Genomic DNA, 20,499 nt, shown 5'->3' with positions numbered 1-20,499 from the left:
CCCTTTTACTCTCTCCTCTTCATCTTTTCCCTCTCATTTCTTTCCTCTCCGCTCTTTCTTCTTCTCTTCTCTGGTCCTTCTTCCCTCTTCATCTTTCCTTCTTCCCCCTCCCTCTTTCCTTCTTTCCCTTCCTCCTTCCCCTCCCCTCATCCTCTGTTAACCATACTATGCACTGTCTATCGTTTTCTAACAGTTACTTAAAAATCGTAATTGAAAGCGGAATCTATCCAGTAAACACTACTCAATAGAGTTCTACACCGACCTACAGTATGTAACCCTCAACTTCTGACAATCCCTTACTTGAAATACCTTTAATCTTACGTGAGACAGACGTTTTAGGGTTAGATTCCACAAGGTAGTCTTCTGAACCTTATCTGTTTATTTTGTGAGGGAAATTTAGACAGGTAGATGCCCACTCGATCTATAATACCACCAGACATGCGTTCTAAGAGTTGTATAATCAGGAAATGAATGGAAATGTGTAACTTTATCTGATTAGTACACCGAGAATCAGATAACAACAACAACAATAACAATATGACACAGAATGGAATATTAACATCATGAGGTTTTAATTTTTGTATTCCTTTATTATTTAACTTTTTTTTTAAGTTAAGTGTCTGAACAGTAAAGGTCTTCACGTACTGTAAAACTGTTTTATATCTTCAACTACAATATACTTAAAGACAATTTAATTCAGACTATAAGAAAGACACTAAGGTGAAAATATACCAATTGTTTATAGTAAAAAAATAGATAGAGAGTAAAATATGGTGTATGTTATGTGTGTGTTTTATAATTATTAAAATGTTTGAGCGTTAGTGGACATAATGGCATCACTGAGAGAGAGAGAGAGAGAGAGAGAGAGAGAGAGAGAGAGAGAGAGAGAGAGAGAGAGAGAGAGAGAGATGGCTGTAAAAAAATTATTGGCAAGAGGAATGAAACTATAAAATAATGGGAACTATAAAATAACAATAATAATGCTAACACTACAGGATGTTGTTCAGTGGATGGGGGAAATGCCTGACTCGTCTTGAACTGAGGGACTAAGAGCAGACTGGTCATTGGCCGTGAGGAAACACACTTCCCAGTCAAAAAAATCTTTAGGAATCTTCTTTTGAGATGACCAGGAGCTTTACTGAGTCTAATATAGTCGAATTGGTAATAATAGACTCTACATAGGACAAAAACCCTGATAGGATGATTATATGAAATTTGGTGACTTTTGAGAATCACATGTGAAAGTCAGGCGCGAACGTATCTAGATAATATAGTCTTAGTGTAATTAAGATGCTGTTTTCAGATCTTCTATTTAACTTTAGATTAAATTATATTCTTACATCTCCATTTACAGGGAATATTTATCGTTGAAATCTTTGGTAATCTTAAGCTTGTGTAATAAAATTCACAAAATGTCACACGTTTCACTCTCTTAGACCTGTCGATGCTCTCTTTAACTAGTTACCTATACTTGTCTTGGTGATAACTTGTAGTAATGTGACACCAAAAGAAAAGAAAATAAAAGAAATAAGAAAAGGTATTGTTTTATTATGAAACTGAAAGATGATCAAATTACTCACTCATAACACCCAAAAAAAAATAAAAATATAGATATGAAGTCTTCTTGCGTTTGTGAATGCTACGCGATGAAACCAAATGTGGATATTAACAAAAGATTTTATCACTGTTTACTTATACTTAGGAAGAAAATACATAGTGTAGACACGTGCCTATACTTTACTATGACCTGATGCTCGTGAGTGAAGTTTAATGGCCAGTTAAGTGACGGTTTAGGTAAGTTAAATGTGGGTTATATTCTGTCTCGTACTCCTCGTTAATGACTGCGACAGTGTCATTACCAATAAGTTAAAAGGGCACCTAGAACCGGATTATAAATATCTAGTTCATGAAAATATGTCAACTGGTGTAGTGACAGTATATATAAGATGGGAAGTGTGAGTCAAGGGACATACATCCTCGCCCCACCTACCAGCAGCATGAAGTTTGTAAGTGTTGACTATTATTACGTTTATATATAGTTATTGATTCATGAATATCTTACTATTAATGATCCTATAGTGTTTGACAAATACTGTGTTATATGAGTATTAGCAGTAGAGTAAGCGTATTGTCAGACGTAGTTACAATAAAATTTTGATATATAATTCTAAATACTGTACTATATCTGGTGCTCGGTTCACTTCTACACCATTGAAGGAATTGCATGACACAATATATATTTTGTTTGACACAAACGCTTTCCATAACAGGTGGTTCTCGCTCTCCTGGCCACCGTGGCCACCGCCGCCCCCCAGTACGCCGCTCCTGCCCCTGCTCCTAGTCGCTACAGTTCGTCAAGCAAGGAGGTTTCCATTATCAAGCATGACTTTGTACAGGGTGACTATGGCGGCTACCAACTCGACGTGGAGACTGGCAACGACATCGTAATATCCCAGTCTGGTTCTCCCGACGGACCCGATGGAGCTGTGGTCAAGACTGGACAATACTCGTGAGCATTATAGATGTACTGAGTCTTATTGCACACTTCAATGTTGGTAATGCTTTCTTGTTTATAATACACATTCACATTCTCACAGGTACATTGCTCCTGACGGCACACACGTCGTTGTGAAATTCGTCGCCGACGAGAACGGCTACCAGCCCCAGTCTGACCTGCTGCCAGTGGCTCCCGCCTTCCCCCACCCAATCCCTCAGTTCGTGCTGGACCAGATCGCCTTCGCAGCTGAAGAGGACGCTGCCAAAGCCCGTGGCAAGTCCGCCTCTTCCGCCAGCTACGGCCTCCCCACTTGATAGAACCATCCTTTAGAAACAGTCCACCTACAAGTACAGGAGTCAGGTGTTGTGACCATTGAGTGACGCCAACACCACCAGTTGATTATTCTTTGTTTTTTTCTTCTTACTATTATTTATAATACTACGAAATAAAAGACAGAACAAAGCAGACTTTTTATTTGGGAAACACAATTATCTACATGATTATACTCTACATAGTCATCGTTCAGGTACCTTATGGGTGATACAGGCCTATGGTATTATCAGCCACTTTCACTGCCTACCTCTGAACTGTTCTACTGTTGTTGTTGTGTTAATTGTCGTGAATTATTAAACATTCTTCTAACATAAGTGGTTTGTAAATACTATAAACACAGATCAAGAAATACAATACAATATATATGAACCCTTAAATATAATAATACAAATAAAGACTGGCCATTTAGATAGGGTGATACAATATGAAAAAGTAGATTTCTAACATTCATCTCTTCAAACGAGAGAGCAGCGTCAGTAAAGTAAAAATGAACCACACAAGACCATCCGTACCCCCCTTATATACGGTACTCGCAACATATTAGCGACGGTAAAATAATACACTAGTTTACCATAAGGAATAAACAACATAGAAGGAATTATGATCTATTATAACACTATTTAGGTAAATAGATTACTTCATAGAGATGAAAGTTAAACGAAAACAATTCTTGCGGTTCAAGATTAAGAAACATAACAGCAACAACGATTTTATTCAGTTGAGAGAAATCCCTACCAGTCAATGGGTTAACAACGTAATAAACAATGTATCTTTTTGGATTGGTTCGATGAATTTCAAAATGAACACTACGACTCATGTTTTCTCGGTAGGTTTGTCAAAATCCTTCGTCCGATGTCTAACACACAATTGAATTGAAACAGTTTATTTAGCGTTAAAAACACAGATACAGAGTGTATAATAATAACAATATTAACAGCTAACAAGTGGTGACATGATAAACAGTATTTAGATAATTCAACTGTGGAGTATATTTCCTAAGAGCTGAGGTCAGGTATTCCGAGTTTAGGAGGGTTGTGTGTGTAAGGAGCAGAGGTCATTCCCCTAAAATCAGTGCGAGGGAACGGGTGGGTCCACCTGGTAGTCGACGAAGATGGACAAGTAATTAGTTATCGGATACTGAAAGACTTCTCTGGATACGCCTGGGGTGAGGTGTTCCCAGTCCGTGAACCGTTGCTGGTTGAACATGTAAGTGGCTATGGACACCGAACATAACAGCATGAGGTAAAGGCTCCATGTTTTTGTGTTATGATGTTATATTTAATTTTAGATATTATTTTGAATTTTTTATGTGGGAAGGAATTAATATAAACCGCTATTTTTAAGTTTTTATAAAGTAACTGTAAAAGCCCTTATTAGGTGTATTGGATAAGCTTTGGTATAGTGTTAAACAGGGACAAGAAAACAACTGACGAGCAAAAACAATTAGTGTACGATAGAAAAATGTACCTTTGGATATCCGGGTTCTGTGAAGTTATGTGAATGATTGTTTCTAGGTCAGACGAAGCACAAACATGGTATCCTCGGCTGACGAAACTAACAAAAACCAAGAAAAATCGCTAAAGCAAAATCTAAGAAAAGTGGAATTCCTCCTCTTGGTTTTGGATATTCTTGAGGTAAGAAACAAGTTTTCTACTATAGAAATTTTTCGTAAACTTGATGGTTTTTGGGAACTGTGTGTTACAGTATTATAATAAGGGTTTTGATTGAGAGGCACGACTGTCAAGCCATAGTTTCTCGTGGTGACACAGTGGCAAAGGTTGGGTTGAGTGGTCAATCATTAGTCACGCCGTAGAGTTTTGTATCCCAATGGTCACTTTAAAAGCTGACAGTTGACAGACCATTAGTGATTTTTAGTCACAGAGATACGAAGAAACAGACATATATATAGGACCGAAAAAAGTATTGTGTCAACTTCACTCCTGTAATATTGCTCCATAAGTAAGAACACTCTTGAGTGTTTGAACTATTACGAAGACATTTTATCAGTAGTATTAAGTTGTCAAATAAGACTTGAAGAAACATTCAATATTTATTTTGATTTGCGCTATTATATACAGAACATAAATAAATAAACAGAAGCAATTCTTTCACACGGTGTTAGTTTACACACAAAAAGTCGACATATCTTCATTCGTCAGAGATCTTTTACTGGGGAGCACCGTAGCCGCGGGAGGGGGTCGACTTTTTACGGGAGTCCTCCTCAGCAGCGAAGGCGATCTGGTCCAGCACGAACTGAGGGATTGGGTGGGGGAAGGCGGGAGCCACTGGCAGCAGGTCAGACTGGGGCTGGTAGCCGTTCTCGTCGGCGACGTATGTTACTTCGACTGGGGTGCCGTCAGGAGCAGTGTAGCTGTATGTATGGAATAAGAGATATGTACATTAATAAGAGGCATCTTCAGAACATTGACGACATATATAGCAGCAAAACGGCCATAGACTAATGAACAAATGTTCTCTGTTGGGTATTTCATTATTTAAATCATGAGTATGACTCAGCAGGAACTTACGAGTAATATCCAGAGCTGGCGATGGCACCTTCGGCTCCGGGAGCGCCAGACTCTGAGACCTTAATGCCGTTGCCGGTCTCCATATCAAGTTGGTAGCCGCCATCGTCACCCTGTACAAAGTCGTGCCTGATAATGGGGACCTCCTCGCTAGAATCACCGTAGCGAGGAGGGTCAGGAGCGTCGTACTGGGGGGCGGCGGTGGCCACGGTGGCCAGGAGGGCGAGAACCACCTGTGGAACAAACATTCAAGAGTTAACAGAGAACACATTAAAGACGGGTTACGCTGATATTTAAAAAAAACGGTTATACAGATAGTTTACAGATAGTTTGTTTTTTACTATTGATTATATAAAGGTAGAATTACATATCAATAATCCCTACAATATATACAATAGGACAACATATCATTAAGCAACTGTCTACACAACCTACTATTCCAGCCCGACTCAGCCCGATATTAACAGTTCCTAAGTAAACAATATAGTACAATGTATTCCCGGACTTACAAACTTCATGTTGCTTGATGCGGGAAGATACTGATATCTTTTCGTCCACGAGCCGCCTTATTTATAGCGGTCGCTGATCAGTGAGTTGCCACTTGCGCTTCTCCCGGCGACTTTGAATCCGGTTTATGCGTGACCTTATATTTCTTTGTAGTTTAACTCTCCTGTTACAGTTTTTATGAGTATAATGATAATATCTTACACAGATTGTGGATAGTGTAAGAGATAACATGTCCTTCAACTCGACAATATTCCCCTTGAGTCTTCCAGCATGACTTAGTATAGCATTATGGTTGCACGCTTACACAGGCTGTTTAGATAAGTTTATTTACATTTTCTCATTATAGATATAAATATAGCCTGCACACGTGAGCTTCGTCAGTGTTCGATAACGTTTTAAAGTAATCAAAATGTCTATCCCGTGTACTTAAAATGGTATCTGTTGTGTGTTCAGTGACGTTATAGAGGTATTACTGTGTTTTAAATATTACGGTCTATTTGTGTGTAAGAAGTCAGAAAGTTTCATTGACTATTTCTTCAACAATTAAAAAATTATGAGACAGAACTCTATCAGTGACTCCTAGTAAACACAAAGTACTGGTATAATAAACTTTTTTCATTTATTCCCAACATTTACACAAAACATATGACGTTCTTTCATGTGAGTAAATTCGTGTTCTTGTCAACAAATTTTGCTTACGTTATGTCGTTTACTTTGGCGACACTTGTTTTTTTAGTTATATTCGTTGGTTTATGAGTAGTTTGGCACCATAGTAAGTCAGTTTTGTTTGTAATAGGTGTTTAAACATATTCATCAAGGTATTTCGGCGTTAAGTGTAGTTATCCGAGATAATCAGTTCCCCACGTATTGTTCCTACCTTTCAAGCACTACCGTAACTTTAGACGCATCACAAATATAACCAATACGTTACAGATTTATGAGACAAGTTAAAAATCTTATTAAAACTCTAAATTCAGTTTCGTGAAAAATTTGATAGCGAAGGAACTGACGTAATTACCAAAACAAACCAACAAATCGAGAACAAAAGAAAACCCTTCCACTATTGCTTTTTACACTTAACCCCTTCACTATAGGACGCCATTGTTAACATTTTATTTAACTAACACCGGACGATTTTATTTAGCACTAAGACTTAAAGTGAGGGTCAAAGACTGTTTCTCGTGGATGTTATTTCACTTCAATGGAATAATTTTTGAAGGTTCATGACTCTGTGTAGTATTTGTCCAGTCGTTTCGTCAAGTAGTATACACCCTTAAGTTGACGAGGATGTAGGATACTGGTGGTGTCTTGTGGTTGTTAACTGTGTGATGATGGTGTTGATATCTCATTACCATTCAAGATCTGTCATAAAACTGATACTCACGTTGTCTAAGCTGTCTCCTACGCTATTATACTCAGGTGTCGACCAGCTTAAGATACAGTATCTAACCAACGTATATATTACAGCTAAATAATGGACAGATAAAATAACCTTTGTAAGTTATTGGGTTAAATTTTTGGACTAGACTTCCTCGAATTTCATTACCTGGTTGTTGAAATAGTTTATTTAGCCAGAAAAATGCAAAATGGACAATAACAGCAATATTGACATGGTTGATACCCTAACATTAAACTTGGTATCCAGCTCTGGGTTGCCTGAGAGAAGATGTTTACAGAGTGTTTGTGTAATGTTGAGTCGAAGTCAGAACATCGTCGTCACTTAGCAGTGCTTGTTGTGGGGGGTCATATATGGGATGGCATTACTTGTGGGGAGAGGGTCATATAATATGGGATCTATATATAGTTGGTGAACGTTACTACTCATCCATAATTACACCTGAATAACATGGAATAACTCCCTATAAAGGAAATACAAATATGAGTGAATAGTTAAGCTCCCAAATCCACCCTTTACCTACATGGCCCTCAGGTAGGTCATGGTGCCAATAGTGCCCAGGCAATTTTGTCCTCAATTATACACTGAAGGAGTGACAACAACTGCTAATAAATCAGTTTAATGATACAGCTGTAACTTTGATTAATGAAAAGCCGTATTTTAATCACGAAATCAATGAACTTTTTGATTTTTGGTATGAAGAGACAGAATATTTATATATAATAAATCTACACAGAAAAGAAGATAATTATCACACAAACTTTATCCTGGTTCTTAAATGTTCATGATAAATTAAAATTATAAAAATAAAGTCATATATTGAACTGGTATCAAATTCAACTCTGCTATATGTGGAAATAAGGTACCTTTATAAGGTATTCAGGCTTGTATATAGCCGCGTCCACTAACAATAATATTCATTTCTGGAGTCTTGTTGTCCTAGATAAGCATTTACGATTTGTGTTTACCTATTCGTGTTTAATTCAAAGTGGGACGCCATTGATTTATTTACACAAACCAGGTTTTTTTTTTTAGTAAACTTGTAGATTGACCCCTGATTATTATTTTTTGTCCGTTTCTATTTATTTGGTGCAAATGATCATATATATTAGAATTTGTTTGTCGCATATACTGAAATCCCCCCAAGCGCTCGATAATGTTATTGACATTGGGAATATAGCAGGGATTCTGAAGCACTATTAAGAACTTGTATTAATAACGTGGGTATACAGTAAGCTATATTACTGTGTGTGTTCCTTTTACTTTGCTAAGTGGCTTTTACATCAGCTTAGCCCTAGTCTGCATTAACCAAGGACTAGATTCATTGTTTTAATACTGTATTAGACTAGACTATAAACAAATAGTCTAATATATCAAAGATAATGTTTTGATTCGAGATATAAATCTGCTAACTACTATATACTCTCTGTACACATACTACTGCTCTGAAGTGTAATGTGTTTTGAAGATAGAAACACTGCATTTACATAATTCATTTAATTTGCATTGACAAATAAATAACATAATACAATAAACAATAAGTTAGATGGACACTTCTATACAACGGAGACATGACTGTTGACCTCGGGGGAAGATGACTGTTTACTAGGGAGCACCGTAGCTGCGGGAGGGGGCCGACTTTTTACGGGCGTCCTCTTCAGCAGCGAAGGCGATCTGGTCCAGCACGAACTGAGGGATTGGGTGGGGGAAGGCGGGAGCCACTGGCAGCAGGTCAGACTGGGGCTGGTAGCCGTTCTCGTCGGCGACGTATGTTACTTCGACTGAGGTGCCGTCAGGAGCAGTGTAGCTGTATGTATGGAATAAGAGATATGTACATTAATAAGAGGCATCTTCAGAACATTGACGACATATATAGCAGCAAAACGGCCATAGACTAATTAACAAATGTTCTCTGTTGGGTATTTCATTATTTAAATCATGAGTATGACTCAGCAGGAACTTACGAGTAAGATCCAGAGCTGACGATGGCACCTTCGGCTCCGGGAGCGCCAGACTCTGAGACCTTAATGCCGTTGCCGGTCTCCATATCAAGTTGGTAGCCGCCATCGTCACCCTGTACAAAGTCGTGCCTGATAATGGGGACCTCCTCGCTGGAATCACCGTAGCGAGGAGGGTCAGGAGCGTTGAACTGGGGGGCGGCGGTGGCCACGGTGGCCAGGAGGGCGAGAACCACCTGTTTATTGAAAGTATAATTAGACAATTGTGTACCGTTAGTGAGGGGCATGACTAGCTCAGATGAAGTTTTTCTCAGTGAAAATCAATCCTGAATCTGCACTCCTTTTAATTTTTTAAATATCCTGTCCGCCATAGTGGCACCGTTTTAAGCATCTTCAACTAATTAACTGTTGCTGAATTGTCGTTCTTAAAACTTAGTCGGTAATCAAATAATCTAGACTACACATGTGGGGTGAGAATCCCAATGTATCTGATACTGTATATAAAAAGATGTCAGTTACTGTTTCAAGTTGGCTGAGCCTTATGAAGGTCATCAAAGGAAACTAACGGGTAACAGAAGCATTATTTAAGTAATTTTGAAACACTGAGAAGCTGGACTCATGACCTCTTTCAGCTCTGTCCATTATGCCACTGTTTTTAACCTCGGCCAACATTCTCTCCCCTTAATGTTTATAGCAGTGGAGGTCAGTCCTTATATGAAACAAAGGTAACCAGGAATGCGTCACAAGCTGCTATACTGATGAGTGCACTAGTTTCGTAGACCAAGGGAGTAGTGAGGACCTCTTGGTACGGAAGAACTCGGGTATGTGGGAAAGCTTATCTCAGTGGATGAGTCAGAAAAGTGCTCATACAGTTGGCTAAAGAAGCTAAATTTTTCAATCAGCTCAATATGATGCGTCCTCACTTAGCCGATTATATATCTCTATAACTGATGTGCAATATATAAATTACTCCAGTAGGAAAAACAATCCTTTCTGAATATTTTAAATAGTAATTATGGATAATAGTTCATGACTGAAAAAAAATACTAATACATTGTATATAGCAAGTCATTACTTATTAATATTTAATTTTCAATAATTTAGATGTTATATGAGCTTATTGAATTACCCATAATTGATTTTGCAGTCGATGTAAATTAAACGAAAATTTTTGTATCTTTGCTTTAGAAAATTATCAACACTACAGGGTGAAAGTCAACTCATTGGTAATTAATGATACTTCAGCACACACAGACTTACAAACTTCATGTTGGTCGATACTGGGAGTTTCTGATGCATGAGGTACCACGGTCGGCCACATATATAATACCAGTTGGTCGCCCAGCAGTTGCCAGTTGTGCTTCAGGTTATGATGTCTTGTCAACTCCCCCACGACCTCGGGTAAGTAGAGTAATGACTTTACTCCCTGTCTATCAGAGTTTTTGTGTGTATAAGGCGAGTAGAGAGAACCATTCTTGGGACGTGTGTCATTAATAGTACTGACTCGGAGATGAAGTTTATATGTATATGTTTATGCTTTATTAAATTGGGATAATTGCTTAATAGCGATAACTTTTATGCATCTTTTTTAAGGATCAATCTCTCATTAGCCATAGACGACCATGCTGATCATCATAATACATACAAACAAATAGTTTCGTAACAATCATAACCTAACCTAACCTAACCTAACCTAACCTAACCTAACCTAACCTAACCTAACCTAACCTAACCTAACCTAACCTAACCTAACCTAACCTAACCTAACCTAACCTAACGTTAAATATCCTAATTTAGGTACAATTTGGCTATTTTATTATGGCAAACGAAGTCTCAAATGAAACAGAGCAAATTTAACTAATATCTAACTAAATCAAATTAACTTGCACCAATTAAATAAAAAGGAGCATACATTTTCAGTAATACGTATATACGATAAACTGCTTCTATTTCACCATATTCCAAACATCTCAAGCCTTTAAGAGACCAATAAAGATCTTTGGTGAAAAACTGAGATAATTTCCTCTGACTACAACTGGATTTTGATCTCTCTTAAGACCCCTTATTAGTGTTGGCAGTAGTTACAGTAAGGCAGACGGAGCGACATAGCCAGATAACTGCTCCACCAAAACAGTCCTAACACTCGTGGTCCCTGGGTTAAGGATTTCGCCATTATCTTAGTGTGGTTTAGAGTTACGGATTCCTTCACGTTATCTGTCCTTAACCTTACCTAACTTTAACCTACCTTAACTCAATTTTAACTTAATCTAACCTTAATCTAACATAACCTTAACCTTAAACAACCTTAATGTAACCTCACCTAACCTAAACTAACCTTCATAACTCATATTTTAGCTGATCTATCGTGAAATACCTTAGACTCGTGAAAGTTTATTCTTACATGAAGGACTTGTAAATCGAGACGAATATCCCAAAACGAGTTGAGGATCTGGAGTAAAATCTCTCTTGCTAAGTAAACACATCTTGAAGGAGGAAGACTCGATTCTCTCTTGCTAAGTAAACACATCTTGAAGGAGGAAGACTCGATTCTCTCTTGCTAAGTAAACACATCTTGAAGGAGGAAGACTCGATTCTCTCTTGCTAAGGGAACACATCTTGAGGGAGGAAGACTCGATTCTCTCTTGCTAAGGGAACACATCTTGAGGGAGGAAGACTCGATTCTCTCTTGCTAAGGAAACACATCTTGAGGGAGGAAGACTCGATTCTCTCTTGCTAAGGAAACACATCTTGAGGGAGGAAGACTCGATTCTCTCTTTCTAAGTAAACACATCTTGAGGGAGGAAGACTCGATTCTCTCTTGCTCTAAGTAAACACATCTTGAGGGAGGAAGACGCGATTCACTGGATATGATTATTTTCAGGTATAGTCGAGGCAATCTTTTCCACAATGGACTTATCCCATCCCACTTCACTTGTTTTTGACCTGATGGGGTTATAGTGGTCATAAACACTCTCACACTCTCATGAGCAAGTTACCCTGAGCAGAGATAGCACAGAGTGTAATGCTTTACCTGTGAATACTAATTTAAATTTACTTTTCACAACTAAATCCTACTGACGGAAGACCATGAATGGCCTCAAAATTACTTCCTATTATCAAATCATATACTAATATTTGCGTCAATTCATCACAACAACTTTAATTATGAGAATAAAATAATGATCATAAGTAGGAAGTTCTCGGTGAAATAGGAACATAATAACAATATTTGTAGATAAACTTGTTCAATATAAATGTAAAAATGGGAGAGATTAATTCTTTTTATTATAAGAACCTAAACGGGAGACTGTGAAAGTTGAGGAGTGTGGAGGCTATGAGGTGTGTTTGGTGTTCAGACTGAGCAACACTATCTCCCTTTGTTTTTCTTAAGAGCGTCCTGAACTACTCGATGGGTCAACATTGTGTTCTGGAGGAGACACTGATACGTTGATGGTTCTGATGTGTAATGAACAGAATAGTCTCCCTAGTCGAAGGATCAGAAGAGCACTAAAATACAATGAGTAAAGTATAATAGAAATTCACTAGAGATTCAAGGATTTGTTATGACTAGCACAGGGTAGATGAGAATGTGTCATGTGCAGATACGAACTACAGGATCAAACTCGTCTTGGTTATCTCTTAATACGGCAGAGTAATACAGTAACTTTTTTATGACAAACGGTATAATTAATTTAGTAGTGGTACAAGATGTTGGGAGCCACGGTAATAATGAAGACTTAAGGATCGGGTTTTTTTATTATTAACCTGAGATCGAAGAAATTACTCGGTATACTCATGACTGCCATATACACACCCTCATCGTGAGTCAAGATAAGATACTTCATATTTAAAAGGACAATCAATTAACTCTATAATCATGATTCCTTACTTGTACGTTACTTAAATTGTATGATTTTTTGTAAACTAGACTGACTTGATATATTTTCCAAACTTTCAAATAAATAAATTCGTGACTTGGAAGGAACTTAAATAAAATTAATTCTTAATACTCGACGTCATTCTGCTACTTTCTGTTCCTTGCGTAATATTGAACAGTTGTTTCTTACACGTCTGTGACCTCAATATATTTCGGAGAGATAAACACTATAGAGAATTATCAACTTATTTAATTTGCATTGACAAATAAATAACACAAGACAATAAACAATAAGTTAGATGGACACTTCTATACAACGGAGACATGACTGTTGACCTCGGGGGAAGATGACTGTTTACTAGGGAGCACCGTAGCTGCGGGAGGGGGCCGACTTTTTACGGGCGTCCTCCTCAGCGGCGAAGGCGATCTGGTCCAGCACGAACTGAGGGATTGGGTGGGGGAAGGCGGGAGCCACTGGCAGCAGGTCAGACTGGGGCTGGAAGCCGTTCTCGTCGGCGACGTATGTTACTTCGACTGGGGTGCCGTCAGGAGCAGTGTAGCTGTATGTATGGAATAAGAGATATGTACATTAATAAGAGGCATCTTCAGAACATTGACGACATATATAGCAGCAAAACGGCCATAGACTAATGAACAAATGTTCTCTGTTGGGTATTTCAGTAAATAAATCATGAGTATGACTCAGCAGGAACTTACGAGTAAGATCCAGAGCTGGCGATGGCACCTTCGGCTCCGGGAGCGCCAGACTCTGAGACCTTAATGCCGTTGCCGGTCTCCATATCGAGTTGGTAGCTGCCATGGTCACCCTGTACAAAGTCGTGCCTGACAATGGGGATCTCTTTGCTTTCTGAACCGTAGCGAGAAGCAGGGGCAGGAGCGGCGTACTGGGGGGCGGCGGTGGCCACAGTGGCCAGTAGGGCGAAAACCACCTGTGTATTGAAAGTACAATTAGACAATTGTTTCTAAGGGGCTCGACTACCTCAGGTGGCAGCAATTTAACTTTAGTTCCCGTTTTATGACAACTGTTTTATAAATAACTTTATGATATCCAACAGATGATTATTATAATTATTTTTATTTTCATTTTTTATTATTATTGCTATTATTATTGTTGTCTTTTCGGTTCATTTCCTTGAGTTACTGAGCAACAATTACAATATGATTCACATTAGCCATGAACTACTTTTTACTCTCCCTTCTAATCATAAGCTGTTGACCTGTGGCTGTACATCCACGTGCTAATCTCTATCATCTAAATTACACATCAAGGGAACAACAGTTACTGATATATATTAAACACGAGATTGTTATCAGTTACAGCGACAAGTTGGTTGGTGTAGGCGAGGTGCGTTAAATGTATGTTATTAAGGATGGAAAATGTCATTCAAGTGCAACTGAGAGAAGTGGTTACATGACTCACGTTAAGGCGCCTTGACCCCTCTCCACTCTACCACTGTGATGACCTTAACCCCTCTCCACTATACCACTGTGATGACCTTAACCCCTCTCCACTATACCACTGTGATGACCTTAACCCCTCTCCACTATACCACTGTGCTGACCTTAACCCCTCTCCACTATACCACTGTGATGACCTTAACCCCTCTCCACTATACCACTGTGCTGACCTTGACCCCTCTCCACTATACCACTGTGATGACCTTAACCTCTCTCCACTATACCACTGTGATGACCTTAACCCCTTTCCACTATACCACTGTGATGACCTTAACCCCTCTCCACTATACCACTGTGATGACCTTAACCCCTCCACTATACCACTGTGATGACCTTAACCCTCTCCACTATACCACTGTGATGACCTCGACCCTCTCCACTATACCACTGTGATGACCTTAACCCCTCTCCACTATACCACTGTGATGACCTTAACCCCTCTCCACTATACCACTGTGATGACCTTAACCCCTCTCCACTATACCACTGTGATGACCTTAACCCCTCTCCACTATACCACTGTGATGACCTAGACCCTCTCCACTATACCACTGTGATGACCTTAACCCCTCTCCACTATACCACTGTGATGACCTTAACCCCTCTCCACTATACCACTGTGATAACCTTACCCCCTCTCCACTATACCACTGTGATGACCGTGACTGCCATTACTAAACAATATGTTGGCGGTGTTTAAACAGGTCAATGCACTTCTTTTCTGACCTTACTGATTGAAATAACTTCCTTGAGGGATATATATCAAAACACTTGTTAACTCAGACATGGAATAAATTTTCTCCTTCCTTGGTTTATTCTATTAACTATCATTGATTAATTATCATATATAACTCTCTATCACTTGTGTATTAAATGCCATATAGACTAGTTAAATACTCTCTATCATTAATCGCTATTAATTATACAACAAGATTATCAATTAAGGACATATTATGAAGACCCCACGATTAAGAAGCTACTCTACTTGTAACATTATCATTAATATCTCCACACACACAGACTTACAAACTTCATGTTGGTCGATACTGGGAGTTTCTGATGCATGAGGTACCACGGTCGGACACATATATAGTAAGAGTTGGTCGCCCAGCAGTTGCCAGTTGTGCTTCAGGTTATGATGTGATCCAGTTTTCCACGACCTTCAATGAATTGTATATTAATGCTAATAATCTTGTCATTATCGGGTCCTCTACATATGAGGGGAGTGAAATGTTGTTTTTTTTAGCGAGACGTGTTGTATAGATCACAATGTGACCTCATGTGTCTGTCTGTCTGTATGTATGTATGTATGTTTGTATGTATGTATGTTTGTATGTATGTTTGTATGTATGTATGTATGTATGTTTGTATGTATGTTTGTATGTATGTATGTATGTATGTATAATCTGGTTTTATTGGGTCACTAGAGTAAACTACCAAGGCGGGAGAAGTTCAGAGATCAGGCTAGCCTTCATTGTCGTGTTTCTCTGGTCATCACAGTGAGTCAGTGAGATGGCGGCTGGTGATCACATTCAGAATTACCTTTAAACTGTCTAATTATCTTTGTCCTCTTCCCATCATTCTAACAGGTAGTTCTTTTAGTGGATTTTCTTAGTAGTAACTGATCCAAGAACCGTAACAGCTGTTGTATAGTGACCTAGTGTCTAGTTTTGCCCTTTGTGTGAAGGTGTAGTGTGGGTGTGGAGGTGTGGATGTGTGGTGTGGGTGTAGGTGTGGAGGTGTAGTGTGGGTGTTGGTGTATTGTTTTACTTCTAAGTAGACAAAAGCTGTACCGCCCTTGATCTAAGCTGTACCGTCCTTGATCTGAGCTGCACCGTCCGTGATCTAAGCTCTACCATACACGTATAATCTAGTCCACATTTCTCATAACCAAACTGATATTACCAATGTACTCAGTCAGCCTTAACCCCCCTAGCATCTCGTCAGCTGTCCACTTTTTTTTTTTTACATTCTATCGTGTGGCTATCATGTGTAACCTAACTGGTGACAGGTTTTGCAGTCATTAAACCAGTTGACGTGTGCAGACCACCTATATTCTAAGGTTCGGTTGGGTAGAAATGATTCTTTGTTTGGTTTATAATTGTTGTTTGTGTCGGTGGATCTAAGTTTAATGTAATCAAGCCTTTGGGGGTGATTAGGTGATTAGAGACATTCAAACACACACACACACACACACACACACACGCCATAAAGGGACTTCACGTAACTCTAAGACTCCTAAGAGGTAATAAAGTCAGGGCTATGTACACGAGCCGGTGATAAAGATACACAAGTTAGAAGTAATGATTGAGTGAATTATTCGTGAGATATTGAAGGAATAACGTAGGTTCTCCATGATTAATCCATCGTAGTTGTGAAGAAGTGTATACCAGGATTACTGTTGGTGGTACGGAGATAACGAGTTTATTTCTCATCAGTGTGACCTGGGTTCGATCTCCTCTTAGGTCGGTTCAGAGAAAGGTGTTACCTGATTTGACTCTACCGAACATGACAGGTTTCATCCGGGTACTGCTGTTCCCTCCTGTACTAACACTGGACCTATGGAGGGAATCACCTTCACTTGATCTAATGAAAGACCAGCAATACACAACTAGTAGTAGAGGTCCCTTCCTACGCCGGCAAATGAATAAAAAACTCCCTTAATAAACCGATTTTTAAGATGACTATTATAAACTCACATCAATCATCTATAATTTTATAACATAGTTTCTAGTATAAAAATTATTTGGCCAACATTGAAGTTTACATGAAATTGAGTGCACTGTATTTTTGTGCAGTGTGGGCTGCATCTTGCTGTATTTTGAGATCTGAATGTTATTGTCTGCTGACCCAAACATGTGTATCGGTGTTAGTTGTTGTTGCATATTTAAATAATTTTTATCATTTGAAGTATATCGGGTAACAAATTCATATCTGTGTAATATAAAACAAATATTTACATCCGTTCAAAGTTTTCAAGACTAAAGTAACAAGGTTCAGTTACCTTAAGTGCTCTTACTGCATTTTTTTTTTCGGAATATATAGAATTTCCATCAACTTTAATTCACTCCTGTGGCGACAACACCAACTAGAGTACGGGAAAATAATCAGCGTATTTGGATATTGTTTTATTTAGTTTTCATCGATAAATAGATAACACAAGTCAATAAATAATGAGTTAGAAGAACGGGGGAAGATGACTGTTTACTGGGGAGCACCGTAGCCGCGGGAGGGGGCCGACTTTTTACGGGAGTCCTCCTCAGCAGCGAAGGCGATCTGGTCCAGCACGAACTGAGGGATTGGGTGGGGGAAGGCGGGAGCCACTGGCAGCAGGTCAGACTGGGGCTGGTAGCCGTTCTCGTCGGCGACGAACTGCACATGAACTGGGGTGCCGTCAGGAGCGGTGTACCTGTAGGTAAAGATTAAAATACTTATTAAAACGGTGCATCAACGTTGTCATCTAATATCGTAGTAAAGTTATTTCAGATTTAATAACAAGTGCTCTCTAGTGAGCGTTTCATTATATAAATCATAAGTATGACTCAACAGGAACTTACGAGTAAGATCCAGAGCTGGCGATGGCACCATCGGCTCCGGGAGCGCCAGACTCTGAGACCTTAATGCCGTTGCCGGTCTCCATATCAAGTTGGTAGCCGCCATAGTCACCCTGTACAAAGTCGTGCCTGATAATGGGGACCTCCTCGCTAGAATCACCGTAGCGAGGAGCAGGGGCAGGAGCGGCGTACTGGGGGGCGGCGGTGGCCACGGTGGCCAGGAGGGCGAGAACCACCTGTGTAAATGACAAGATGAATAAACATGTAATGATTTTTGATCTGCCCAATTAAATCTAAACATTGACAAAACACTATCATCAACTATCAGTCGACGGTACACTTATAGGTGTAAAAATTCCTTCATATGTATGTGGGTAAGCCAGTGATTTCAAGTGTCTAAATTTTATAATTAAGGTATAGACATAGTATTACTCTTATCAAATTCAATAAACATCCTCTTCAATAGATATGGATGAATTGCTATAAGAAACAAACTCTAAATTAATTGTCTGTTTATTACGACCCAATAGTTTAAAGGACTCTACTCAAAGTATATATATATTAATACCATTTAACTCCCTCAACACTTACAAACTTCATGTTGGTTGATACTAAGATGATCTGATACCTGGATTGGTGATGAGCTGCCACATATATAGCACCAGTTGACCGAGCAGTTGCCAGTTGTGTCTCGGTTATAATCCCGCCCCAGTTTCTCCACGACCTTGTATAACTCAAATAATGACCTACATACCAAGTCATCGTAGTTTTTGTGCTAATTGAAGAGAGTGGAATACGCCGAGGTAGATGGTGAAGTAAGGGTGACAATAACCTTGAGTTGAAGTTCATTGTTCCTCTCATTTTAACCAGTAACTTGACATCTTGACACTGAATCCACTTTTGTTTTGTCTTTTGGTGATTTAACTTTTTTTCTTTAACAGGTAATATTAAATTTTGTTGTATATATCTTTCTTCTTACTCTCTATTTCTCTCTATCAATTTCTCTATCTACATTACTCCTTTCACTTTTTCTCTCTATCTACATCTTTCCTCTTCCTGTATTTCTGTCTCTCTCTTTCTCTCTAGCTGTCTATTTCTCTCTCTTTCTCTGTCTCACCGTATCTCAGGAATTCGTCTTAGAACAATGCCATTTCTAGAGCAAAAACATTAAGGCTCGCTCACCAAGGTGTCTCCAGAACCCCCAAAGGTCATCATTGTCTCTGTGGTCGATAAATACAGATATGTGTAGTATTAACCTTCGTCTAAGTTAACAAAAACATAGATTTAGGGAAGTATTAACCTTCATGAGAGATAATTAACAAATATTCAGGTTTGTGAAGAGTTAATATCTAAGTAACAATAATTTAATTTGTTTAATCAACTTAGGGGAATGAAACAGAGTGAATTTATTATGATTTATTATGGTTGTGGATTTTAGAGTACAGGATGTCTTATTGTATTGATGTATTTATCTGGTTGTATTAATTGTATTTTAAACGGTGACTTCTGTGTTAGTGGTCCCGTAACTCTGACTCTTCTTTATCCTCTCCCCTCTCCATCACTCTCTCTCCTCTCCACCACTCTCTCTCTCCTCTCCACCACCCTCTCTCTCCTCTCCATCACTCTCTCTCCTCTCCATCACTCTCTCTCCTCTCCACCACCCTCTCTCTCTCCTCTCCACCACCCTCTCCCTCTCTCTCTCTCCTCTCCACCACCCTCTCTCTCCTCTCCATCACTCTCTCTCCTCTCCATCTCTCTCTCCTCTCCACCACCCTCTCTCTCTCCTCTCTCACCACCCTCTCCTTCCTCTCCTCTCCACCACTCTCTCCTCTCCACCACCCCTCTCTCCTCTCCACCACCCTCTCTCCTCTCCACCACCCTCTCTCCTCTCCACCACCCTCCTTCCTCTCTCCACCACTCTCTCTCTTCTCCACCACTCTCTCTCTTCCTCTGCCTCCCCTCACCCAACGAACACCATAAACCAGGAGAGCTCAGGAGATATTGACTTATTTATTAATATAGATAAATGTTAATAGAAAGTTAATAATAGGTATAATAAATAGGATTTTTTATGGACATCTTTATGTGGTTAGTTTCTCAATTTTAACGCACACACACACACACACACACACACACCAGTTTCCTGGGTAATTCATGTAATGATGTTTTCTCGGATAACAATATATGTATCACTGCTGGCAGTTGTTGTACAATACATGATCCTGTTCCACATGTGAAGTATTGCCACATGTCCCTTTCTCTTACTAGTCTCTACATTCTTCATCTGTGGTTTGGTTCTTCGTTGTACTTTCGTTTTTGTGTATGTTAGGTTAGGCAGTTTTCATTTTGGTTCGTATATTTGTTTTTAATTAT

General features: G+C 39.1%; 4 protein-coding genes across 6 annotated transcripts; 1 reads left to right on the top strand and 3 right to left on the bottom strand.

Moving 5' to 3' along the window:
• Window positions 1-1,935: 1,935 nt before the first annotated feature.
• On the top strand, window positions 1,936-2,959 carry LOC121863529 (cuticle protein CP14.6-like). The gene is made up of 3 exons (XM_042362218.1): window positions 1,936-2,006; window positions 2,271-2,509; window positions 2,598-2,959. Exons 1-3 carry the CDS (start codon window positions 1,947-1,949, stop codon window positions 2,809-2,811), a joined length of 513 nt encoding a protein of 170 aa, XP_042218152.1. The 5' UTR covers window positions 1,936-1,946; the 3' UTR covers window positions 2,812-2,959.
• Window positions 2,960-4,867: 1,908 nt separating this feature from the next.
• LOC121863534 (cuticle protein AMP1A-like) lies at window positions 4,868-5,956 on the bottom strand. Its single transcript, XM_042362224.1, has 3 exons — window positions 5,865-5,956; window positions 5,359-5,588; window positions 4,868-5,201 (listed from the first exon to the last, which is right to left on the bottom strand). The coding sequence occupies exons 1-3, from the start codon at window positions 5,871-5,873 to the stop codon at window positions 4,997-4,999; spliced, it is 444 nt and encodes a 147-aa protein (XP_042218158.1). The 5' UTR covers window positions 5,874-5,956; the 3' UTR covers window positions 4,868-4,996.
• Window positions 5,957-8,740: 2,784 nt separating this feature from the next.
• Window positions 8,741-10,546, bottom strand: LOC121863530 (cuticle protein AMP1A-like). The gene is made up of 3 exons (XM_042362219.1): window positions 10,477-10,546; window positions 9,223-9,452; window positions 8,741-9,065 (listed from the first exon to the last, which is right to left on the bottom strand). The coding sequence occupies exons 1-3, from the start codon at window positions 10,513-10,515 to the stop codon at window positions 8,864-8,866; spliced, it is 471 nt and encodes a 156-aa protein (XP_042218153.1). The 5' UTR covers window positions 10,516-10,546; the 3' UTR covers window positions 8,741-8,863.
• Window positions 10,547-13,327: 2,781 nt separating this feature from the next.
• LOC121863527 (cuticle protein AMP1A-like) lies at window positions 13,328-18,809 on the bottom strand. Of its 3 annotated transcripts, none has more exons than XM_042362216.1 (3): window positions 18,718-18,752; window positions 13,811-14,043; window positions 13,328-13,653 (listed from the first exon to the last, which is right to left on the bottom strand). In XM_042362216.1, the coding sequence occupies exons 1-3, from the start codon at window positions 18,724-18,726 to the stop codon at window positions 13,452-13,454; spliced, it is 444 nt and encodes a 147-aa protein (XP_042218150.1). In that variant the 5' UTR covers window positions 18,727-18,752; the 3' UTR covers window positions 13,328-13,451. The 3 variants fall into 3 exon arrangements, with proteins under 3 accessions (XP_042218150.1, XP_042218148.1, XP_042218149.1); XM_042362214.1 differs by lacking the exon at window positions 18,718-18,752 and adding an exon at window positions 15,599-15,662; XM_042362215.1 differs by lacking the exons at window positions 13,328-13,653; window positions 13,811-14,043 and adding exons at window positions 17,688-17,981; window positions 18,130-18,362 and having other exon boundaries at window positions 18,718-18,809.
• Between the last annotated feature and the right edge of the window lie 1,690 nt (window positions 18,810-20,499).

This window comes from Homarus americanus, unplaced genomic scaffold, assembly GCF_018991925.1.
Source record: "Homarus americanus isolate GMGI-L3 unplaced genomic scaffold, GMGI_Hamer_2.0 scaffold41366, whole genome shotgun sequence".
Classification (NCBI taxonomy): Eukaryota; Metazoa; Arthropoda; class Malacostraca; order Decapoda; family Nephropidae; genus Homarus; species Homarus americanus.
This window is presented reverse-complemented; position numbering and strand designations above follow the sequence as displayed.